Raw genomic sequence first — 26,342 nt, 5'->3', positions numbered from 1 at the left:
TTTTCCTAATCAGTTGGTCCCAGACAAAGGTAAAGAATTATTGTCTTTCAGCAATTGGAACATGCTATCTTTGACAATGCACATTTCTTATATATTTGTATTTTGCTTTTTCTTCAGTATTCGAGTTCAGAGTCTGGTTGTGCCTGCATATTTGTAATCCCTTATTCTGTACTAAGTAAGGGGCTATCCATGATGTGCATGTGTGACATAGGTGCAGTATTTTGACTAGCATATAGTTTCTCTGAAGGGATTTGTAGCTTTTTCTGTAGTCTTGCTTTTTCTGTTTGCCCAGTAGGTGGTGTATCCGTGTTCTAGGGCCTGGTGTTACACAGACTTTCACAGGCAGGTACGTGGGAGAGAGCCTGTGTGAGCATTGGTATGTGTATGAAAGAGGGAATGTGTGAAAGAATTAGTATGTGTGTGAATGAGAGAAGTGTGTGGCCCTACCACCCCAATCTGATTATTTCAGGGTGAGTGGAAATCAAAAGGTCCCAGATAGGGAGATCAGGAGATTTTAATCCTTAGTATTTTTAATTATTGGGTGTAATTTGTTTCTATTTTTAAACATTTTGTGTTTTGGGAAATATTAGAACATTTAATTATTGGATGTTGTATTAATCAGATGTTTTGAAATATTTTATTTCCTAGTGTATAGATACTCGGGACCAGTGGGTTTATGCTCCCCTGCCAGCGGATGGAGAGGGCATGCTGATGTCACAGTATATGTAGTCCTGCAGTAACCCCAACCTGCTAGTATTCTCCCATCTCAGCAGATGGTGGACGTGCATTTCCCTATGGGGATTGCTTTGAGCTTTTTTAAAGGAGAAATTCTAAATTCAGGAAAAGAGCCCTGTTCTCCTGCGGTAATACCTAAAGGTTCCTCCCCCCAGTTGAGAATTCCTGAGTGATTTCCTTGGTCCCTCAGAGGTGTGCCTTGGTCCGGTAGCTGGGTTTCCCAGCACAGACTTAGCTGTTCAGCTGAAAAGGAGGGGGTGTAGGAGGACTGGCCCAGGCGTCCCTGGTATGCAGATTTGCGAAGACTCTTGGTGAAGACCCTCCTTCGCCATCCACCACACATGGATCTGTTACAGCAGGGACAGATTCTTCACGAAGATCAAACTCTGTTCTTTCTTATGGTTTGGCCCTTGACAGTGCTTGCCCTTTGAAGTGTTTCCTCTGCGATGATTGCCACCTTACTCCATGCTTGCAAGTTCTCCACTTCCTTGGCTTATGTGTGGGTTTGGAGAGTTATTGAGGCTTGGTATGAAGTGTGGTGTCCTTCCTCGTTCAGTTAGAATAATATTTATTTATTTAAGTATTTTTATATACCGTGGCTCGTTGGCAAACATCACCTTGGTTTACAATGAACATTAAGTGAGCAACAGGCTTTACAATCCAACATATTTAAGAAAGGATATAATAGATGATAACATTCAAATTAAAGTATAATAAAAAACCAAACTAGAATTAGCTAGGGTGTATAGTACTGGGGATCAACTTAAAGGAACATTAACAGTACAGAAAATTTTTTTAGGTCCATATTAGTCAGGAAAATAGGACACCAAGGGGTGTTTAGCGTAATTGAAAGTAACTGATTGGAATGGGAAGAAAGTATTATATATACATTTCATAAAATTTAATCTGAAGAGTAAGGTTCATAAATTGTAGGCTCGTTTAAACAGGTATGTTTTATAATACTCATTCTGGACTTTGTGAGATGGGTTAATAAAAGATTGACCCTTAATTTCCTTGAAGATGCAGGTTGTGGCTCTTACCTATTTCAGAGGCCAGGTGAATGGTGGTTCGTTGTCTCTCTCTGATGTGAGGTAACTGGTTCCCTTATGGAGTCTTAACTTGGAGCCGGATTTTTTTGGCGGGCCCTATGTGCCACTTAGTACATAGCCTTTCCTTGTGATTGTTGACCTTGAAGACTGTTTCTGGTGACTATATGTTCAACTCATCAAATTTCTGAGCTGCAGGCCTTTTCTTGCTGGGAGCAGTTTCTTCATGTGACTCCAGGGGCAATACAACTGTGTACTGTTCCATCCTTCTTGCCCTGGTAGTCTCGGACTTTCATTTGAATCATTCCATCTCCTTGCCATCCCTGGATAAGGTCAGGGATGTGGATGAGTAGCTCCTCTTCCACTCCTTGGATGGCAAGAGACTTGTCATGTGGTATCTGGAGGTTTCTGAATCTTTTCAAAAGATAGATTGCCTATTTGTTCTCCATAAGAACATAAGAATATGCCATACTGGGTCAGACCAAGGGTCCATCAAGCCCAGCATCCTGTTTCCAACAGTGGCCAATCCAGGCCATAAGAACCTGGCAAGTACCCAAAAACTAAGTCTATTCCATGTTACAGTTGCTAATAATAGTGGTGGTTATTGTAAGTCCTTAATAGCAGGTAATGGACTTCTCGTCCAAGAACTTATCCAATCCTTTTTTAAACACAGCTATACTAACTGCATTAACCACATCCTCTGGCAACAAATTCCAGAGTTTAATTGTGCATTGAGTGAAAAAGAACTTTCTCCGATTAGTTTTAAATGTGCCACATGCTAACTTCATGGAGTGCCCCCTAGTCTTTCTATTATCCGAAAGAGTAAAAAAACAATTCACATCTACCCGTTCTAGACCTCTCATGATTTTAAACATCTCTATCATATGCCCCCTCAGCGTCTCTTCTCCAAGCTGAAAAGTCCTAACCTCTTTAGTCTTTCCTCATAGGGGAGCTGTTCCATTCCCCTTATCATTTTGGTAGCCCTTCTCTGTACCTTCTCCATTGCAATTATGTCTTTTTTGAGATGCGGCGACCAGAATTGTACACAATATTCAAGGTGCGGTCTCACCATGGAGCGATACAGAGGCATTATGACACTTTCCGTTTTATTCACCATTCCCTTTCTAATAGTTCCCAACATTCTGTTTGCTTTTTTGACTGCCGCAGCACACTGAACCTACGATTTCAATGTGTTATCCACTATGACGCCTAGATCTCTTTCTTGGGTTGTAGCACCTAATATGGAACCTAACATTGTGTAACTATAGCATGGGTTATTTTTCCCTATATGCATCACCTTGCACTTGTCCACATTAAATTTCATCTGCCATTTAGATGCCCAATTTTCCAGCCTCACAAGGTCTTCCTGCAATTTATCACAATCTGCTTGTGATTTAACTACTCTGAACAATTTTGTATCATCTGCAAATTTGATTACCTCACTCGTCGTATTTCTTTCCAGATCATTTATAAATATATTGAAAAGTAAGGGTCCCAGTACAGATTCCTGAGGCACTCCACTGCCCACTCCCTTCCACTGAGAAAATTGTCCATTTAATCCTTCTCTCCGTTTCCTGTCTTTTAGCCAGTTTGCAATCCACGAATGGACATCGCCACCTATCCCATGACGTTTTACTTTTCCTAGAAGCCTCTCATGAGGAACTTTGTCAAATGCCTTCTGAAAATCCAAGAACACTACATCTACCGGTTCACCTTTATCCACATGTTTATTAACTCCTTCAAAAAAGTGAAGCAGATTTGTGAGGCAAGACTTGCCTTGGGTAAAGCCATGCTGACTTTGTTCCATTAAACCATGTCTTTCTAAATGTTCTGTGATTTTGCTGTTTAGAACACTTTCCATTATTTTTCCTGGCACTGAAGTCAGGCTAACTGGTCTGTAATTTCCCGGATCTCCCCTGGAGCCCTTTTTAAATATGGGGGTTACATTAGCTATCTTCCAGTCTTCAGGTACAATGGATGATTTTAATGATAGGTTACAAATTTTTACTAATAGGTCTGAAATTTCATTTTTTAGTTCCTTCAGAACTCTGGGGTGTATACCATCTGGTCCAGGTGATTTACTACTCTTCTGTTTATCAATCAGGTCTACTACATCTTCTTGGTTCACCATGATTTGGTTCAGTCCATCTGAATCATTACCCATGAAAACTTTCTCCAGTACGGGTACCTCCCCAACATCCTCTTCAGTAAACACTGAAGAAAAGAAATCATTTAATCTTTCCGCGATGGCCTTATCTTCTCTAAGTGCCCCTTTAACCCCTCGATCATCTAACGGTCCAACTGACTCCATCACAGGCTTTCTGCTTCAGATATATTTTTAAAAGGTTTTACTGTGATTTTTTTGCCTCTACAGCCGCCAACTTTTCAAATTCTCTTAGCCTGTCTTATCAATGTCTTACATTTAACTTGCCAACGTTTATGCATTATCCTATTTTCTTCTGTTGGATCCTTCTTTCAATTTTTGAATGAAGATCTTTTGGCTAAAATAGCTTCTTTCACCTCCCCTTTTAACCATGCCGCTAATCGTTTTGCCTACTTTCCACCTTAATGTGTGGAATACATCCGGATTGTGCTTCTAGGATGGTATTTTTTAACAATGACCGCCTATTGCACACTTTTTACTTTTGTAGCTGCTCCTTTCAGTTTTTTTCTAACTATTTTTCTCATTTTCTCAAAGTCTCCCTTTTGAAAGTTTAGCACGAGAGCCATGGATTTGCTTACTGTCCCCCTTCCAGTCATTAATTCAAATTTGATCATATGATCACTATTGCCAAGCAGCCCCAACAGTTACCTCTCACCAAATCCTGTGCTCCACTGAGAATTAGGTCTAAAATTGCTCCCTCTCGTCAGTTCCTGAACTAATTGCTCCATAAAGCTATCATTTATTCCATCCAGGAACGTTATCTCTCTAGCATGTCCCGATGATACATTTACCCAGTCAATATTGGGGTAATTGAAGTCTCCCATTATTACCGCACTACCAATTTGGTTAGCTTCCCTAATTTCTCTTAGCAGTTCATGGTCAGTCTCACCATCTTGACCAGGTGGACGGTAGTATACTCCTATCACTATAGTCTTCCCCGACACACAAAGGATTTCTACCCATAAAGATTCAATTGTGCATTTAGTCTCATGCAGGATGTTTATCCTGTTGGGACTTTATGCCATCCAGGACATAAAGCGCCACACCACCTCCCGGGTGCTCCTCTCTATCATTGTGATATAATTTGTGCCCCAGTATAGCACTGTCCCATTGGTTGTCCTCCTTCCACCAACTCTCTGAGATGTCAATTAAGTCTGTCATCATTCACTGCTATACATTCTAATTCTCCCATCTTACTTCTTAGACTTCTGGCATTAGCATACAAACATTTCAAAGTTTGTTTTTTGTTTGTATTTTCATTCTGCTTTTTAATTGATAGGGATAAGTTAGAATTTTTTAGTTAAGGTGAGTTTTTAGTTACAGGCTCTTGGACTACTTTTCTTATTGTTGGAACCTTACTGTTGGGATGCCCTAATTCTAATGCATCATTAGTATCCTTTGAAGATACCTCTCTCCGAACCATGCACTGCTGAGCGACTGTCTGCTTTCCCCTTTGATCTAGTTTAAAAGCTGCTTATCTCCTTTTTAAAGATTAGCGCCAGCAATCTGGTTCCACCCTGGTTAAGGTGGAGCCCATCCCTTTGGAAGAGACTCCCCCCCCCCCCCCCCTTCCCCAAAAGATTCCCCAGTTCCTAACAAAACTGAATCCCTCTTCCTTGCACCATCATCTCATCCACGCATTGAGACTCCAGAGCTCTGCCTGCCTCTGGTAAACTGCACGTGGAACAGGGAGCATTTCAGAGAATGCTACCCTGGAGGTTCTGGTTTTAAGCTTTCTACCTAAGTCTAAATTTGTCTTCCAGAACCTCCCTCCCACATTTTCCTATGTCGTTGGTGCCCACATGTACCACGACAGCCGGCTCCTCACCAGCACTGTCTAAAATCCTATCTAGATGATGCGTGTGGTCCGCCACCTTCGCACCAGGTAGGCATGTTACCAGGCGATCCTCATGCCACCCAGCTGTCTACATTCCTAATAATCGAATCACCAACTATGATGGCCGACCTAACCCTTCCCTCTATGGTGGGCGTAAGCAGGATGCTCTGGCTTCACGGGCTACCATAGCTAACTAGATTAAGAAGGTAATCACGGCCACTTATGTGGATGCTGAAAAGCCGTTGCCTACTCAGGTTAGGGCTCATTCCACTAGGGCTCAGGCAGTGTCATGGGTGGAGGTTAGTTTGTCTCCCATCTATACCTTTTGAGCTGCGACGTGGACCTCCTTACGCATTCTTTCCAGGTTTTTCATCCAGATGTGCAGGCCCAGGAGAATGCGGCCTTTGCATGTGCAGTGTTGACTAGCCTGTGGGCAGCCTCCCACCCTATTGGGGAGTACCTTTGGTACATCCCACTGGTCCTGAGTCCATCTGTCCACACTAAGAAAAATGAATTTATAAAGTAATTTCTTCATTGATGTTTTGGAAATAGAACAAATTTATGCAAGTTTTTTTTTTAATTATTGGAAGTTCATTGGCGGCTGACATTCTATTACCATAGTTTTAATATTATGTCTTTTAGATTTCTTGATTCTATTGGTTAACATTTTATGTGGAAGAATACAGTTGGGCTTCTGGTTTCCAGTACAGTTTTTGATGACAAGTTTTTTTATTTTGTATTTGAGGGTTTGAATTTTAAAGGTCCAATTCTTGTATAACTTGAATTTTTGGTGTGACTAATTATGGTACTTATTGGCTTTTACGGCATTATGGTCTTCTCTCTCATTTCTATTTTAAACAGAAGTTTAATTTGCATTTGAATGTTCTTGCAGAAAATATTTTAATTCACATTTTATTGTAACTCCTGTTAGTAGATTAGTCTATTTTAAGGGATGGATTTAGCTAATTTTCCCTTTTGTGATGCGGTCCTGTGGTTCAATGCCGGTCTCTCTCTTCTGGAAGCGCACCTAACAGGTTCCGCATGCCTCTTTGTGATCCCAGATAATTTTTGTCCAGGGCAAGTCTCAAGTGTCCTCCTGACCAGGATCTCTAACCTAGTCTCCACAGTCAGCCCCTTATCCGTGGAGCCACCGGAAACCCAAGGCTTAACACACTCTTGCTACCTGGTTGTTTCACCGGGTAGCGAATTTATAAATCTTAGTTTTAGTCCACAATGTCAGCGAATCAAAACAGAAAAGGGAAGAACAAAATCCCAAAAGAAAATAAATGTCAACAAATCTTGCTCTTTTCTTTAGAGGGTCGAGATTCCTGATCCTACCAGTCTTTACTGTTCCAAGAGTTCTTTCCACAGGGAGACCTTGGTCACCTTCTGAGCCTCTCAAGGGTGACTGAAGTATGTCTCCCGAGGGTCCCATTTATAGGCCCTAGGGGCCCACTCCTGAACTATCTTGATTGGCCCAGTTGTCTGTGCCCTCTTCCCACAGCTTCAACTGCTTTCTGAACTCTCTTGGTGGAAGAAAGCACTCTCCCTGAGAGAGGCTGGTTCTCTTCTCCCCTCCCTCTTCAGTTTTCTCTGATTCTTTGGTTCTTAGCCTGGGGACATACTCCATCACACCCTTTAAAGATTGGATTGCTATGAGCATAAAATTGATAGGCTTTTTGCATCAAAGAAAGTAGTGCTCACAAGGTAATGTAGGAGGGGTATTGTTCTAGGGCAGTGATTCCCAACCTTTTTTCAGTTGGGACACACCTGACAGTTGGTTCTCATATGCATGACACACTGAACATGTGACAGTCCCAGGGCTAAATGTAAACACAAACTCCATATCCACAGAAACCCTCTTGAAACCCCCCCCCCCCCGCCCCCCAACAGTGGGTGCAGAGAGAACTAAGACATTCCCCATACAATTCACCATACAAAAAAAGATGTTCTGGTGTATCAGTAGCAGCAAAACAAACTCCCTCTACTACCAGGCACAATAGCCCTACTTATGAAAAGACAGTAATTTACCACCAATACATCTCCAGTTGAGAAAACACAACAAATATGATTGATACAAATGCCTACATGCTAGTAAAATAGCTCACCTGTTAGACACACAAAACAGACCAAGTACAGAAAGACCACACATTATAAATATGGAGACAAACTGGAATGGAAACCCAAAAAAGTCACTCTGCATGCAGTTCAAAACTAGAGAAATGGAAACAGAAATATAGCACCTAACACATTCCCAGGATCTGCAATAATGCACACAAACTAATCCGCACAAAGTTATACCTGCATTATGGCATGTACTCAAATGGAACAACCCTACTTATGAAAAGGCAACACTACAAATATTATACCAGGCCCTAAACACCAATACACTACCTATTATGAAAAGACTAAGCCAAGCTGTTATAGATCCCCACAGAGAAATAACTGTAAAACTGTTTCAAAACAGCTGATGAACAGAATAACATCCAACAAACTCATAACTATTAAATTCTTCAAACAGCAAAATATTTCAAAACAGTAGACATCGCAATACTCTATTTTTCTTGATTTACTGCTATTTTAATTAATGTAAAAAGCTACCATTACTTACCTTCTCCAGCAACTCTCCTACTCCTTTCCCTTGCAGGCCAACAGCACACACCAGAAGCAGCAGTGGCTGCTGAAGCTCTAGGGCCCATGTCCAATCTCCCACACACACCAATTACCACCCATGACCAGTCTCTCACCAGTCACATCCCTGACCAGTCTCTATTGTACACACACCAGTTATCTCCCTGACCTCTCTCAATCACACACATGCTCTCACTTTGACACATACTGTCAATCACACTTGCACAAACATGCTCTTAATTACATGCTGTCTATCACACACACATGTTCTTACTCATAACCCCCCTCCCCCTAGCACAAATGACAGCTGCAGCAGCCTCTTCCTTTAGCCCCTGCAGCTTGAGAATGAAGAATCCCATCGGCTGCGGGAGCTAACTCTTTCTCCTCTCGCTGATCACTGGCTATGCTTGATTTTGGTCTGGGTCCACGCTTCTGCCGCTGCTACTTGCAGTTTAGTCTTCTCTTCTTCCCACACGCTCCAGTTACATCACTTCCTGCTCCAGGCTGTGGGAGCAGGAAGAAAGGGCCATGCCGCCGACGTTGACAGCTTCCACTAGTGGCATACCTAAAGTATTTGGCACCTGGGGCAGATTTTTCCTTTGGCACCCCAACCCATATAAAAATTTTAAAATTTCCTAAACATCAATAAAATTTTTCAAAACAGCAGTCATGTCAATTAACACTTAATAATTAAAACTAATATGGATTTAAAAAATACCCTACTCTCCAAATCTGTCACCCTGAGATTATCGTAGACTAGGGGCATGCATACACACACTTCCTGTCTGTTGCACTCACACAGACAAAAACTGAACCAGAAACCACAACAATTCAGATTATGTATGCAGTGCAATGGTGGAAAAGCAGGACATCACTATTACTCAAAACAAGACAATCAAGAAATATAAATCAATTAGAATAGTAAAACCATACTAAAAAATATACATATCAAAACAGTTGATGAATAGAACATCCAATAGCTAGAGCTCCTGTACAAATTTTTAAAAATTTCCTAAAACATCGATAACATATTTGATGTCTGGTGCTTTGAAATAATACCCAATAATTTAAAACTAATAACGATAAAAATTTTCCCCCATGCCATACCTGGGAACTGTTGATTTCCAGTAGCCTTGAGATCCTCATGGATTAGTAGAGGGCACACAAACTTTCTCCCCTCCTATATTGTCACTCTTCTACACTCTTCTTCTTCACTCCCCCTTCCCCTCCCTCTCACCTGTCACTCATTCCCCTTCTCCCACACTCATCTCCTTTCCCTCCCACTCGTCTTCCATCCTTTGCCCCCAGTCACTCATACCCCCTTCCCTCCCCTTTCTTCTGTCACTTCCCATCTCTCACTCCCTCCTCTTCTGTCAGTGCCATGTGACTCACCTCTGCCCCCATGTTGGTCGTCCTTGCTGGCGAGGTGCAAGAAGCTCGCTGGCAGGACACTACAGCGCTACCGTGCTGGGGGGCCTCTAATTGCTGGCAGGGGGTGGGAACCCCTCTTGCCTGTCACAAATCTGTGCCGTGCTGGGTTTCTAATTGTTGGCCACAGGAAGGGAGCCAGCAAGCACAGCAGAGCTGGTATGAGAAGCATGTGCTCAGGGCAGGCAAAGCATGTTTTCTTCTCTTCTGCAGCTGTGCTGCCAGATTGTATGTAAAATCAGCTGATTTGGTCCTACGAAACACTCCAATATCACCTCCCCCCCCCCCCCCTTAGTACGCCACTGGATTCCACTAACACTACGACTAGCTGCAATGGGGGAGGGGAAGGGCAGTGGGACACCGGAAAGCAGCAACACACTGGTGTGTCATGACACACCGGTTGAGAATTGCTGTTCTAGGGCATCTGACAGCAAAACAACTTCAGTCACTATGCCCCTGCAAACAAATACTAATTTTTACTAGCTCAGAGAATCAGTACATTTTTCCTCTACACAGTTCTAACACTGGCAAATAAAATACTAACTTTAAAACCAGCATACAATATTAACAGCCAGTAATAGTTTTAACTCGAATTTGTCAAGATTTGTGTTGCTTCCCAGGAAATCCAAGCTTAACGAGCAGATGAAGGTTCTGCTGACAGCACTCCATCTGGTTTGAGGTTTACTCAGTTCTTACTTTTCTCTATATAATTTCTTAAAAGGCAATTACTTCAAACAAAAATACTGAAGACAGGTTTCCAGTCATGCAAACTCACCCACATTCTCACCCAGTCATTGCTAAATGTAGAACTGAAGGCAGCTGCAGCCCAGAACCTACTATACATGCTCAGTGAGAGGTTTTTGTCTTTCTGTAGAGCTCTGGAAAATTGAGTACAGTCACATAACTTGCCTTCAGAGAACTACCACTACAGATAGCAACTTCACTTTACTTACTGAGTTACATATTTCCTATCTTTTAGCAGTGTTCTCTTTCTGGAAAAAAGGTGTCTACTATTTATATGCAGGATGCATTTTTTTTTTTGAGGGACCACAGGGCAAATTAAGCAGGTGGAGAGATAAAGGGGCTGTTACTCAGTACCAGCAAATACCCCTTAAAGTCCCATCTTTTAGACAGACCCTAGTGACTTGTTTAATCACAGATAAACATTATAAATGTGATAATGTACAGTTTCTTTTGTATGATTTACTATCTTTTGTACTGCTACTGTTTAGCCAAAAGCTCACTAATGAACACTTCTGAATTGACAAAGTGATGTACCACCAGTACTTGTATATTTCGAGGATTCCAGCTGGGTCTCAGCATTATCAGTGATAGTGGGTGTTGCATTGTGCTTTTTGTTGCCATTGTTAAACCAAATACAAAATCCTGTTTACTTTGCAAGTCTTACTTTTGGTAGCACACTTGCTGAAAATAAATGACTCCTAACTTGATGTTTTTGAAGACTTGAGTCCCAGTTTTTACTAGTTTATGAAAAAACAGATTTTATTTTTTCTTAATTAGTTTGATACTTTAAATTTCCTAGAGCATTCCATAGTTTTAAATGCTTCTTGCGCTATATAAACACAGGAGAAACCTGAACGGATGGTCCTTTTGTAGGCAGGCCAGCAGTATGTAAGAGCAAGCATAAGGTAAATAGTAAAGGGCAAGCATTAAATTTTCATCATTCTCTATTTAATGGATTTGTTTGTGCCTATGAAATTTATAATGCATCTTAGAGTTTTCTTGCACAAAGTACAGCAATTATAAATCTTTAAGCTCTGTTAAAGGTCAGTATTTAGACTGCATCTTTTTCTCAACATGTGCTTGGTATTTTTGTTTAAGCTTACTAAGAGTTCTCCTTTGTAAACCTATTAAATGTGTAAGAAATTAACAGCAGTTGGTTAATTGAACAATTATCTTATTTTATATTAACATTTCTACTTTTATTGACAAGTGTGCCACCCCTGGGGTGGAAAGAATGACATGGTATTCTTTTTTTTTTTTTTTTTTTTCCCCCCCCCATTGAATACAAGGTGGAACTCGAATCTAATAGCTTAAGTATAGAAAATACTAGCATCTAATTTCTGATACTTTTTCTTTTTTTTTTCTGCATTGCTTAAGATCTTTAAACATACTTTTGTCAGCTTTTACATTTTATGCTAGAAACATAGAAATGACGGCAGAAGAAGACCAAACGGCCCATCCAGTCTGCCCAGCAAGCTACGCACTTTATCCATTTTTTTATTTCCCTTTTTCTCTCTCCCATCTAGAAAGTTAATGATTTTAAAGTTTTAACTGTTTGCTGTTTGAATATTTTACCTTTTAAACAGCAGCCTTTGATTTAAAAGGCAGCCCTGCTGATAAAGTGATTAAAATAATATTTATGAAGTGTTTGCTTTGAATGATTCAATGTGTTAGTGCTACCAGAATGAATGGCAAATTGGGTAATATAAAATGTCAGACATCTTAATAGAAATGCAGGCAGCCACACCCTGGGTCTGTCTGGCAGGCTGTGATAACCCAGCTACTACAGTGGTTAATTTATCTGCATGTCACAAGTACCAATAACTAGTGCCTCTGGGCTCCTGATACTGTGCAGAGAAACTGCATAGTTGGGCTGTTGCCTCCTCATTTACAACCTAGTGCACAATCAACATTCCTGAAGCTTTCCCATCTATTAATTGTCTTCTAACAGAAGGTGCCTACCTTCAATCTCTATCTCTGTTCCTGCCCCAGCCCCTCCCCAATAAACAAGAACAGAGGGGAAGGGGAGCTGAGACTCCAGCAGATGATAGAAGAGGCATTCTCCCTAATCCCACTCTTCTCCTTCTGTTTCTTCCCCTACCCCTTCCCCTGACCTGAAAGGAACAAGAGGGAAAGGGGTGACTTGAGTGGACGGAGAGCATTCAGAATATTTGATCTCATACAGAATCTCTTAAATCACATCAAACACTTTGATATAATTCCTGGATGAAATATTTAGCAGGATTGCAGCTAAGTGGCACTGAAAGCACATCAAGTGAGAGTGATAGTGGTGGTATTGGTTGTCTACCTATGCTCTGCTTCCATGAAAAGATATGTAGAGCTGCATCATGTTCTGTTCATGCCTTCATGCCCCACTCCTGTCTGAATAATGTCTCAAAAGCATAGTGTGTTTGGACAAACAGTTCTTTAGAGCCTTTTCATTTAGTGAACTCCCCTAGCATACTCCTGGTTCTGGGTTGCCATAGGAACCAGATGTCTCAAAACTGCAGGTTGGGATACCCTAGTAATGTCATTTTCATTTTATTTGTCAACGAAAGCAAAGTTGCTTATTTGTAAAAGGACTCATACATAGCAGGATAAATCACACATTCTCCCCCCCCCAAATATCCTTCATCCTGGGGAGTGAACTAAACTCAGTGGGAGGACTAAGTTTTGTGAGGCAGTGGCTACATGGGAACTACTGCATGTACACTAGTGGTGAAAGTTTTTCTAAGTATCTGATTTATCCCGTTATCTATGGAGAACCCCTGCTACAGTTTAGCAGCTTTACTATCCTAGTGAAAACACAGGTGTTCACATAGCTGGGTCTGTCTGGCAGGCTACATACGCCTCATCAACAGTCGGCTTGGTGTCTGAGTACAGTGTGGAAAGGCCATGGGGACCTAGGAGGATGGATGATAGTGCAGCAGGCCACACTGGTGTTTGTGGTGGTTTGGATTATTTCAGGGCTTTGTGGTTAGACTTGGGAAGGGTACTGTGTGTTAACTTAATAAGGAATCTTGCATTCTAATCTACCAGGATAGTGGTGGACAAAGGATACAGACAAAAAGGATCTTTGATAAGAAGTGATGGCTTACAGTTAGTCACACTGTATGGCTGCCTGCTGGGATATATCCTAGGTATTTTGTACAGGAATGATTGGGCAAAGTGCATCAGCTGGTCTTTTGTCATACTCTTATTATAGAGGTTTCCAACTTCAGGGAACATGGACCCCTTTTCAGCCTCAAATGTTTGCGGACCTCCACACACTTCTCTAATTTTTACATGACTTAAATAAATGAATGATATGCACTCCAGAAACATTCATAATGTATAAAACATATTATGCTTACTGACTTAAACCGAATACAAAAGGAGGGAAATGTTTAAAGCTCTTTAAAAATTGCCTTCATAATTAAAGGTTGAAGCCATCAGTGGCTTCCATATTCCACTCCTGCTGCAATGGAGAAAAGGAAGTGAGTTCAAAAAAAGTTACAGCTTGGTAACTGTGTGATCTGGCCAGCACCGATACCTGCAAATCTGCATTCTAATTTTCAAAAGAAAACTGCTTATGGACATTTTTTTTTTTTTTTTTGCAATCTCAGGACGAAACATGCAGAAAAGTACTCGCTTTCCTACTTTTATTTGGCGATTACACTAATCTCCAAACAAATTTGTCCAAACCTTTTTTAAATGCAGCTACACTAAAAGCTTTCACCACATGCTCTGGAATTTGGTGCCAGAGGATATGGTGAAAACTTAGTATAGCATCATTTAAAAAAGGTTTGGACATGTTCCTGGAGGAAGCATCTATAAACCATTAAGGTAGAGTTGCCGAAATCGTTTTTACCCCTGGGATAAGCAGCATGGAATCTATCTACCTCTTGAGATCCTGCCAGGCATTTAACCTGGATTGGCTACAGTTGGAAACAGGAAACCTGGGCTTGATGGAGCTTTGGTCTGACCCAGTATGTGGCAAGCCTTATGTTCTTATGCTGCCTATTCAAAGCCCTAGGCAGCTAACAATAGGGAAATAGTGTAAAATAAGACATTTGAAATGACATGATTACCACACAAGTATGCATGAGTATTTCAAAGTTAAATCCCTGCATGCAAGTTCCCTTCCCCAACCTATACCTGATCCTCTTAACCCACAGGTAACAGTATGTATGCTTTTCACAGAAGAGGTAATTTTACCCTTAGTAGTGCAGAATAGTTATTTTCAAGGGGCCTTTTCATGTGGATAAAGCTATGAAAATTACCTTCCCTGAAAATCGACCCTCATTTTAGTCTGCTTATTTTATACTTTTTCTTTTGATTCTTACGCATACAGAAAATGATAGTTGTAAAATTTAAATTTTAGAAAAAACAAAACAGCCTGCTTTTCAAAAGGAAAGAAGGCTTATGAGATCTCCATGTCTTGTCTGTGTATCCCTGTAACTTGTGTTTTAATGTCATATCTACACCTGGCTGTTGTCTCTTCCTCCCTCTATCTCTGGTCATCTTTCCCAGATCCAAGGTGGTCCTCTCTCCCTCTTGATCCCTCTCTCTGATCCAGCATCATTCCTGAGGGTCCTCTCCTCTCCCAGTCTCTGGTGATCCTCTCTTCCCTGATAGGCTGCCATCTACTCTTATTCCCTTTAAGTCAATCGTGGATTCCTGTCTCCCTCTTTATCCTCCTTTTTTCCTTCATTTCTTCTTCCCTCTATTTCCTTGCATACTGTCAACCCCAGTTCCATTTCCTCCTTTCTGCCTCTCATTTTACTCGTTTTTTTGGTGCAGCTCTCTTCTTGTGTCTTCTGTCAGGCTAGTGACAGAGCATGGGACAGTAGCAGAACATGCTTCTCACCACTGATCATCCTGCTTTCTTCTGCTTTGCTTAATGTGCATCAGTGTCTGAAGGTTCTGATAGCTGTAATCAGCTCCTCTTCCCCCACATCCTCATTGTACAGCAGTGGGGTTTGACTCTCATGGACTGCAATTGGTCCTTCTCTTCCCTACCTCTGCTGGACATGCAGCAGTGTGAGACTGGTTTGAGGCTCCTATTGGATAGAAATGGCCCTTCTGTTCCTCCTGGCCTGCAGCAATGTGAGGTGAATTCCAGGGTAGATGTAGGCTCACTCTTACACTCCTGGCCTGTGACACCAGCTCAACTAATCACAGATAGTAGCAGCCCAGCTTAATCTTCTTGCAAACCTTGTGATGGACACCCCCCCCCCCCCCCCCCCCAGGATGGTCTTACAAGATCCCAGGTTGTACTATGTAACTATGTAATGTTATGATAGATGCCATTAACTGCTGCATTCAGTATCTTTTAATTTTCTCTTGTCTTATTGGATCTGGATGAAAATTAGTCTTTATTTTGGCTATTAACTCTGCTACATAATAGAAATAATTATGAACACTGTTTTATACAAAATATCAATAGTTTGAAGTTTTAAAATGCATTGATTAAATTCAAGGAAGAGTTTTTTTTTTACCTACTTAACTACTGTACTGTTATAAAGTTTTATTATAATAGCGTAGGTACTTCTGGGATTATTTGTATAAGTATTATACTGTATATGCACTAATATATTTTTTCTTTATAGTTAAAGCATTGATAGACCAAGAAGTGAAGAATGGCATACCTTCAAACAGGATAATTTTAGGAGGATTTTCTCAGGTAACCCACTTAATAGGAAAAACCTTGTTTTGTGTGCAGTGGTTATGGTATAACCTTTCCTTTTTAGCGCTTTTCTTTAAGAAAAAACCCTATTTTTATGTATTCATCTTGTGTAAACACTATCTCCCGAACCATTCGAGCTGTAGCACCCACATTTTCATAAAAGATGTATAACAGAAATAACATTTTTCTCACAAAACTAATGGATCTAGCCCAGAATTGAAAAAAATTAAAAATAATTTTAGGAAAAAGTACTCATACAAAGTGCTCTGCAGTTCTATTTTAACATGGGAAATCTTGTCTGGGACTGAAGAAGCTAATTATGTATTAGAATAAGTGTTCTTGGACTCTGGATGCTAATTTAACATACTGTTACTCTACTTGTTTTTATGTATTGGAAAGGATTTCAGTGTCCACTCTATTGAGAAGCAGGGCTGAATTAGCTATGACGCTTGGTTGATGTCATTTGATGGTGCTGAATGGACTAATTTCTCTAAAGTTTCACTACTGAGCATATGTGGGAGTTCTCATGCATGTGCTGCCTTGTGAGTCAGGGTTTTTTGTTTTAAGTTTCTGCTTTCTATTTAATTTTTCTTGGCTTCTGCTATCTGCAGTTTTTCTTCAAACACTAACTCATTTTAAAAGTTGCCTCACTGCCTCAGCAGCCCCTTAACAGCATTTCTCAGTGCTGCCTAGAAAAAGAAAAGTGATTCTGTTTGGCTCCAAGAAAACCACTTCTAATGGCTTCAAGGATTGTTTGTGGCTGCAAGATATTCATTACAGGTGCCTGAGACCCAATCATGATTCTAAATGGTTCAGTTGTACATGGATGTTGCCAAGGTCCCAGCAGAACAGGGCTTAGAAGATAGAAAAACTCAGGCCAGTGAAACATATGAACAGTTCTCAGTCTCTCTGAGCAGGGCTGCCTCAGGCTTCTGTGCTGAGTCGAGCAGGAACTTCTTGGGTAAAGCTCCCAACTGCAGTGCTGGACTCTGGATCCACTGCAGTTTAGGAAGTGAGCAAGACATAGACGTGTCAAACGCAGGAGGGATCAAGCTCCTCTGCGCACTTATGGGACACTTCTCCCTCTACATAGGGCTCGTCAACACAGAAGAAGCACCATTCATCTGAACAGACAATGCTGTTGGCACTGTTGAAACAGAAGCCTGTGCCAAAACCTGTACTGTTAGCACATCAAGCCTTGACACCCCCCCCCCCCCCCAATTAATGTCCCCAGCACTGATGCACTGGCTCATGGCACCATTAGCGTATTCAGCAGGAACAGGCACCGGGGGACTTAGACTCCTGTCAATTACCTTCCTCCGTATTGGTGCCCATATCTCCATTGCACTATCCTATATGCTCCATTGTGCCTATTGTCTCTGTGGCCATCAGCACAGTTTGCTCAGGATGAAGCCTTTTCCTGGAGTACAGTTTATGCTTCTCAAGAGGGGACGTCCATGTTCTGATTTTAGAGGGTGTCGCTTTTCCAACTCCAGATCAAAGTATATAAGTCCATAGTCCAAGTGATCGAATTGGTGAAGACTTTCTTTACCTCGGCAACTAATGACGAGGGCACTCTTTAGCTCTCAGGATGTTAGATGTGTTTTCTCGAGGTGCTGTGCCTCTCACTTCCAACTTTGGGAGCTTCTGTTAGAGGTCCCCAATGATGGGAACTAGCCCACATCACAGGTGGACCATCCCTTTCTTTGGAGGAATCTAGCCAGCAATCCAAGGATGGAGTACAGGTCACCATTGCCAGGAGCATACCCATGGAGTATTCCCCTCTGATGTGAGGACCCCACCTGATTGCCAGTTCATGGGGGTCAAGGATTAGAATGTCTCAACCTTTTTGGTTCTAAGGAAGGCTCTACAGGCATCCTCTCAGATCCCTTACCTGATGACATAAAATCCAGCTCAAAGCTGGTGAAACTCTTCGGGTTGGAGAAGGGCCAGTCCATCAGCATCTGAGGCACCTGCACAGTGGAGCCATGGAGTTCCATTGGACACAAAGGCCATAGACATTGGGGGAGCAGTCTGATCAGTCAAGGCCTATAACTGTCAGGGATGCTGGAGATGGACCATCTGACTCCCCAGGTCAAAGACATCTGGTTTGTTGTTTTTTGACCTCTGCATGGAGGAAGGACCGATTCAAGTGTTGAGGGGAGCTGAGGAAACATTGGCTTTGGTCCCTGTTGATGTACAGTGCCGAGCACAGGGATGCACCAGTTTCGGCTGCAGTGCCCCTAAAGAGTCCCTGTTGCGAGGACTACTAGTTCTCCAGTGATATGCAGGGTTTTGGCAGTCTCCACCGGCTCCGATGCCTGCCACCGATCCTCCTTTCAGTACTGAAGAGGATGTGGTCACATCTTGATCCCAGTCAGCACTGGCATTGATTATCTTTGAGGAGTTGGAGAGGTGCATACGGATTGACGTGGAGAAAGCGATGCGGAGTCTGGGTGTCGCGGCAGACAACCCCGGAACTGGCATCGCCTCTTTCCAAGCCCCTTTTGGAATTTCTGCACGTGCTCCTCAGTGCCTTACCAATACAGCCAGTGTTGATTCCCGGGGCAGCATCTATGCTCAGGCATTGGGATGCCACCAACCAATCTGGTGCTGGTTCATAGTTCCTCAGAGGAGGAAGCTTATCCGGAGGCCAGCTGAGCTAGTGCCCCCCACTGCTGGCTGGAGGCAGAGTACCCAGGGCCCCATCCCCATGGCTGGGCAGTGAGGATGAGGGCCCCTATGACCCTGGGGGATGACAACTCCGATGTCTCAGACAATGTGTCTGAGGGTCTCCCTTCAGAACGGTCTCCTCCTGCTGATGGAAGGAGGTCTACTATGCAAGACCTCTCCTTTGCAGGATTTGTCAGGGAGAATGTGGAGACCATCCTGTTTGTTGCATATAGAAGAGGATACCTGGCACAAAATGCTAGATATCCTCCAGTTTATTTGAAGCCTCCTAAGATGATCGTGGCATTCTCCTAGGGCAAGCAGGATTGTAGTCCTCACAGATGGGCGACATCAGATGGATCCTGGCATGGAAAACTTTTCAGTTTCTAGAAACTTTTGACTGGCATACTGAGCATGCCACAATCTGTGCATCCACATAAGGTCCCCATTCAGTCTCTTCTCTTCTGTGGTAAAGTTGCCTCACGGGTTTGGAGCTCAGGTTCTTAAGAGCATTTTTCTTGTCTTTTTCCTGGTTTTTCTCTGTCCAAACACCAGGTCCCCCCCTCTGAGGATTTTATACCTCCTCTGCGATCGATTCCCAGTGTGCCACTCCTTGATGGCCCCTGGCCATCAACCGCACGTTGGTTATTCTTCATGGCTTCCGGTTTTCGCCGGTGGCTCCAGTGCCTGTGGATCATGTCCATCATGGACCTGCATGAGGTTTGAATCCTCTATCTGGGGGCATCACACGACATCAGAGGGTGTCAACTGTGCGATCAGATGACCCCCCCCCCCCCTAAAGGGGTGTCGCATGTGGCTTGATAAAATGGAGAACATATTTGGCTCCAAGAAGTCTGCTCCATCCACGCCCCCATTGGAATCATCTATGCCCTAGGGTCGAGGGGAGCAGCTCGATCTGCTTTCCCTCTCTACATCTCTGGTGGCATCTGACTATGGAGATGGTGACCGCTCTTCCATGGTCTCTCAAGGACATCTGGATCCTCTGCTTCCTCGGTGCCGGGGAAAGTCCGGGCCGAGCACCGTGGGAGATCCCAGAAACACACCGGTTGCCATCGATGCATGGCACCGGTCCCGGTGTGGCATCAGTGGCTGCCATGCTGCCACTGAAATGACGCCCTACCCTCCGACAGACCTGGGAATCCCAGGCATTCCCCACCACTACCGGTGCCGGGCAGTGTGCTGCCTTGGAGCTCCGAGGAAATGCCAGTGATGCCTTGTCCCACTCTATCAGTTCTGTCCTCACAGGACTTCCAGGACAAGCTGGACCACAGTGTGCAGTACTCCGAACCCTACAGAGCATTGAACCACTACCCTATACTGGTGCCCTTGTTTGAGTATCTGGATGTCCTACTTGAAGCACTCCCGATACAACCGGTGCCCTCTGTTCCCCAGCAGCCACTGATTTCCCCCCCCCCCCTTTCCCAGCACAATTTCCATTATTGGGTCCTCCGAAGAGGAAGATGCCCCTAGACATCCAGCGCCATCTGGTGCAGTGGTCCTGAGGCCTTTGCTTCCTGAGCCCTTGCCCAAGCCATCTGGCTTCCTGGGACCCTTGGTGCTCCCAGTTCCACCAGGGCTGTCAGTGCCCAGGTCTGGGGATTCGCACAAACCTCACCCGCATAGGCCCCCATGAGGACCTCAGCGAGGAAGGAGGGGTCTTATGATCCATGGAGAGATGACTCTTCGGAGTCTTCCTCCAAGATTTGGCAGGCCTCTCTCGGACCCTTTGCCTCTGGAGGAAAGGCGTTTGTCTCCCCTGGAAGATCTCTCCTTTGTGGGCTTTGATGGACCATGGCTGAGCCCATCCCCTTCCAGCTTCTCATGGAGGAGGATGCATGGCATAAGATGTTAGAGGTCCTCCAATATGTCGATGCCCCGAAGGAGATGGTGGTTGTTCCCATCCACATCATCTTTAAGGACCTTCTTTGGATGTGGGAACACCTGATATCCATCACACCAGTATATAGGAAGGCAGATGCCATCTGTTTGCAACAGGCCTTGGGCTTCAAGAGTTTCCACCTCCCCCACCAATTTGAGGTAATGGAGTCCATCTCAAACGGGCCAAATGCTCCTGCACCCATGCCTCGGCCTTGTCTGGGCGAGAGCATAGGAAACTATGCCTTGAGCAGGAAGATTTTTCAGGGTGCCATGCTCATCACCCGGATAGCCGCCTACCAATTGTACATGACTTGATACAATTGAAACCTATGGAAGCAGGTCCAAGAAATTGCGGAACGCCTCACACAGCAGCAGCAGGAGTCTGCTATCACGCAACATGGTTTTGAAGCGGGAAAACATGAGGTGAGATCACCCACGAGGTCTGTGAGACCGCTGCCAGGGTGGCCTCTGACCTCAAGGCCAGGGGTCCAGGAGAAATTGGCTGACCTCCCCTCTACAGGAGAGAATCTTTTTGGGGACAATGTCAGGGATGCAGTAGCCTAGTTGAAGGATCACCATGAAATCCTTCAGCTATCTGCCAGTGCTTCGGACCTGCCATCCTCCGCATGGAAACCTCCCCGACCCAGTTCTAGGAGAACCTTCTATAAGCAGCGGAAATATTATCCCCCTGCCTCTCGGTCTCTCACGCCCCGCACTGCTTCCAGGGGCCGCTCCCACTAAGAGGACTCAGGCCCCAGCCAGCCCCCCACCAAGCTCTGGCGACAGGGTTTTGACTGGAGGTGAGGGAGTATGACTCAGCATGTCATACTTCTGCCATCCGATCCCCCAGTGGGGGGCAGACTTCTCTGCTTTACCCATCATTGGTGGATCACCCAAGACCAATGGGTCCTCGTTATTGTTCGTCAGGGATATCAACTAAATTTCAGAGAAATCCTGTGTCCATCATGGGGTTCATCAGCCCAGCAGGACATACTTCTCGCAGAGCTCTCCGCCCTCCTACAGGTAGGAGCCGTAGAACGCTTCCCCTGTCACCAGCACGGTCAAGGGGTTCTATTCGAGGTATTTCATGATATCCAAGAACTGTGGGCTTGCGCCCTATTCTCGATCTCAGGGTATTGAACAAATTCCTCAGAAGGGAAAAGTTCAGTGGTTTCTCTAGGTACTCTGATCCCCCTGCTCATAAAGGGAACTGGCTCTGCTTCCTCAATCTCAAGGATGCCTATGCTCACATTGCCATCTTTCCCAAAGACAGGAGGTACCTACACTTTGTAGTGGGGAAGGCTCACTACCAATACAGAGTGCTACCATTTGGTTTGGCCTCAGCCCCCTCGCATCTTCAAATGCCTGGCAGTGCCTCAGTCGGCATGTGGTGCTCATCTTTCCTTATCTAGACTGACTGGTCAAAAGTTACTCCTGAGCAAAAGCACTGGATGCTTTGGCTCTGACCATGTGGGCGCTGCAGTCTCTGGGATTTAACTACCCAGAGTTCCACCTCTGCCAGTCTCCCCAGCTGGACTTCATAGGAGCCAGACTGGACACGGCCCAGGCAAAAGCGTTCCCGCCCTGCGATCAGGCTCTTGCCCTATCTTTGCTGGCAACCTTGGTGCGCAACAGTTGGACGTGAGTGCCCGCCTTCTGCTTTGCTTGCTGGACGACATGGCAGCCTCTGTTCATGTTACCTCGCTAGCCTGTCTCTGCATGTGCAGAGCACAATGGATGCTGCAATCTCAATGGCAGCAGGCATTTCAGGACCTTGAGGCCCGTGTCTCTGGTCATGCAACCTCTGAAGAGCTCTCTCTCCTGGTGGTAGTCTCTCCAATCTGGAGTGGGGAGTCTCCTTCCAGGCTACCCTGCCTCAAATAGTGCTTACCACAGATGCCTCTCCCTAGGGCTGGGAGGCCCACATGGACCGCTCAAACTGTCACACAAACTTCCTGGAGCTTTGGGCATTCTGCAATTGCTTGTCCCACAAAGCAGTCTTGATCCATACAATCAGGTTGTGATGTGGTACATCAACAAGCAAAAATGCACAGGATCGCTCCTCCTGTGGCAGGAGGCTGTAGAGATATGGTCCTGGGCTCTGTTGCAAGGGATGCCCCTGTGGGCTACGTACCTGCCCAGGACATTGAATGTGCTGGTGGATCATCTAAACCATTCTTTTCACCCCCATGAGTGGTCGCTGGACCTGACATTGGCAGCCCAGATCTTCTGTCTGTGGGGGAACTCTGGATGTGGACCTGTTTGCCTCCCTGTTTAACTACAAGGTGAGCAATTTTTGCTTTCTATTCAGAATGGATGGCTGTCCACCCAACAATGGCTTCACCCTTCATTGGGGCACAGGTCTCCTGTACATGTACCCTCCTCTTCTGCTTCTCATGAACTCTCCTGAAGCTCCAGCAGGACTAGGGGACCATGATCCTGGTAGTTCCCCACTGGCCCAGGCAGGTCTGGTTTCCTCTTTTCAGGATCTATCAATCATGGATCCGATCTGCCTGGGGACTGCGCCCGATCTGATAACACAGAATCAGGGCACCCTGGGCCATCTGAACATCCGGGCATTAGCTATGATGGCTTGGATGTTGAGCATAGTTCTTCAGCCCCTGGCTCTGTTGCCCAGGTACTGATAGCTTCCAGGAAGTCTTACAGCTTGAAGTGGAAGAGGTTCTCAGTATGACATGCAGGGCATGGATTATATCCATTTACTTGCCCGCTTTCCAGGTTCTTGGACTACTTGTGGCACCTTTCTGAGGCCAGACTTAAAACCACCTCTGTCGGTCCATTTGAGCTTTATTAGTACTTACCATCGGGGTGTTTCCAGTACACCCATCTTGGTTCAGCCTATCGTAAGTCGCTTCATGTGGGGCCTGCTGCAGCTGAAGCTGCCTCTGCGGCCCCCCCCCCATGGTTTCCTGGGATCTCAATATAGTGCTGGCACAGCTCATGCATCCTCTTTTTGAGCCCAATGCTCACCTGTGAGCTGAAGGTCTTCTTTCCTGATGGTGATTACTTCGGCTTGCAGAGTAAGTGAGCTTCAGGCCTTGGTGACGCCCCCCCCCCCCCCCCCCGCACACAAGAGTTTTTCTTCATGTGGTCCTCCGTACGCAACCAGAGTTCCTGCCTAAGGTTGTGACTGATTTCCGCCTTCAGTCCATTGAGTTGCCCACCTTTTTTCAGAGACCCCCATTCCCATCGGGAAACTGGCTCTACATACACTAGATTGCAAGAGAGCTTTGAACTTCTACTTTGAATGCTGAGCAGGCCATAGACAGTCCAACCAGCTGTTCATTTCTTTCAATAAGAACAGACTGGGATTCACGGTGGGTAAACAGACCTTATCCAACTGGCTTGCAGACTGCATCTTTCTGCTATGCACAATCGGGCCTTCAGCTGGAAACCAGCGTTAAAGCTCACTCTGTGAGGGCTATGGCGGCATCGGTGGCCCACCTAGGGGGCGGTCCCTGTTGCAGAAATCTGCAGAGCTGCGACGTGGAGCTCCCTGCACACGTTCGCTGCCCATTACTGCTTGGACAAGAATGGTCGACCAGATGGGAAATTGGGCCAATCCGTTCTGTGCAATCTCTTCCAGACTTAAACCCAACTCTTCCTACCTAGGGCCCTCTAAGACCAGGCTGTCTCCCTATCCTCCAACAGTACCTGTTGGTTTGTGCCCATTGGCACCATGTTTTTTTTTTTTTTTGTAACTTTCTTTATTAGCATTGTCAATATTTTCCAACAGAACTATACACAGTGATCTACACACCGAAATAGCTTCTCCCCCCATCTCCCACCCTCCCCCAACCCCGGACACATTACCCCAACTACCAGAAATACTCGATACTCATGATCCTCGGACATAGACAAACCAGTATACAGGCAAGCATCATTTTCCCACTTCTCCCGTGCAATACACCCAGGTATCTCTCCAGTAACATAAGAACATAAGAGTAGGTCCCTTTTCCTTAAATGTATCTCGGCCCTTAATGTCCTGACTCTTATTTGGGCCCCTCTCCGGAATGCCGGTATGTATATCCTGTTGTAGTCAATATAAGAGTTCTCCTGGCATCAGATAAAGACCACCAAAGTTTATTCCACACTGCTGTACACAGAGCCTGCTTTGCTGGAGGTTGAGACTGCGCGGTCCAGAGTTCCTGTTGCAATAACGCTATCAGGCGCGCATGCCATTGGCCCCCCGTGGGTCCCTCAGGCGAAATCCATTGGGATAGAATTGTCTGAACTGCAATTAGCAGGGCTTTTTCCACAAAGGACCACTCCCCATCCGGCAAGTCCTGTAAAGTAAAGGTATTAGGAAGACGAAACAGGCACACCTTAATATCCCTAGGAATAGCAATTAAAGTAATCTTCTCTAGACTCTGCAGGACTTCTGTCCAAAACAGAACAATGGAAGGACATTCCCACATACTGTGTAAAAATGTACCCCATTCCCCGTGGCATTTAATACACACAGCAGATTCACATAGTTTCGCAGCATATCTTTGAGCCTGTGATATATACATGCCGTGTAGTACCTTAAAACCTATCTCTTGAAGAACGACATTTTCAGACACCTTAGCACTTTTTTCTAAAATTTCCCCTATGTCTGCAAGAGCTAGATATACATTTGCCATTTTCACCCACTTATTTTGTATCTCCAATTTGGCCGTTAGGACCGGAATTGCCCGTAAGGCTTGGGATAGCGAAGAACAAGAATGCCCAGACTTGGTACCTGGCCCAAAGAACGCTCTCAAAGAATCCCACCTAGAGTCTAGCGTATACGCTCCTAAAAGTGTGTGCGCATAATGTCTGGCTTGCAGAAAAGCAAAGAAATCTTGTGTCGGAAGCTCATATGTGGCTTGCATCTCCTGAAAGGACCACATTACCCCAGTTCCAGGTGCAAATAACTGAAAAACACTCCATATCCCTTTTTTTACACCACCCCTTGAATATCGGTCCCATCAAACCACTGGGAAACATAGGGTTACCCCAAAACGTTATGTAAGGGGTTCCAATGCCTCCTAAGCGCAATTTTTGAATGCAAAGATGCCTCAGGCCTTCCGCCCCTCCATGATTATCATGTGGTTTTTATAGTACGTCGGCACTTGAGCTCCTGGGAGCTGTATCAATGTTTCCGGACTATAGGGATATAGCCAACTCAGTAGAAACTGTCTGGGGGAGTACTTCCCCGTATTCTCCAGCCAATCCTGTATATGACGCAGTAGGCATGCTAAATTATATTCCCTCCAGTTGGGACACGCTAGCCCTCCCTGCCCGCGCGTTAACTGCAATGTTTTTAAGGACAATCTGGGTTTGCGCCCCCCCCCACAAGTATGTACGTATAGCCCTATTCACTAGATCTAACTCCTTCTTTTTTAACCACAGGGGAACTTGTTGGAATACATATAACCACCGCGGTAATTCCAACATTTTAAGTAAAGCAATCTTCCCTTTCAGAGATAACGGTAAAGAGCCCCAGGTGGTCAGCTTTTTGGTCATTTTTTGGAG

At 44.5% G+C, this 26,342-nt stretch overlaps 1 protein-coding gene across 1 annotated transcript in view; it reads left to right on the top strand.

Annotated features, from left to right (window-relative positions):
- Positions 1 to 26,342, top strand: part of LYPLA1 (lysophospholipase 1) — a 122,087-nt gene that overhangs the window by 56,529 nt on the left and 39,216 nt on the right. Inside the window, exon 7 of the mRNA XM_029591278.1 lies at positions 16,177 to 16,250. Coding sequence (XP_029447138.1) covers positions 16,177 to 16,250 — 74 coding nt within the window. The remainder of the gene's footprint in view (positions 1 to 16,176; positions 16,251 to 26,342) is intronic.

The sequence above is a fragment of the Rhinatrema bivittatum genome, chromosome 2 (genome assembly GCF_901001135.1).
Source record: "Rhinatrema bivittatum chromosome 2, aRhiBiv1.1, whole genome shotgun sequence".
In the NCBI taxonomy this organism is placed as follows: Eukaryota; Metazoa; Chordata; class Amphibia; order Gymnophiona; family Rhinatrematidae; genus Rhinatrema; species Rhinatrema bivittatum.
This window is presented reverse-complemented; position numbering and strand designations above follow the sequence as displayed.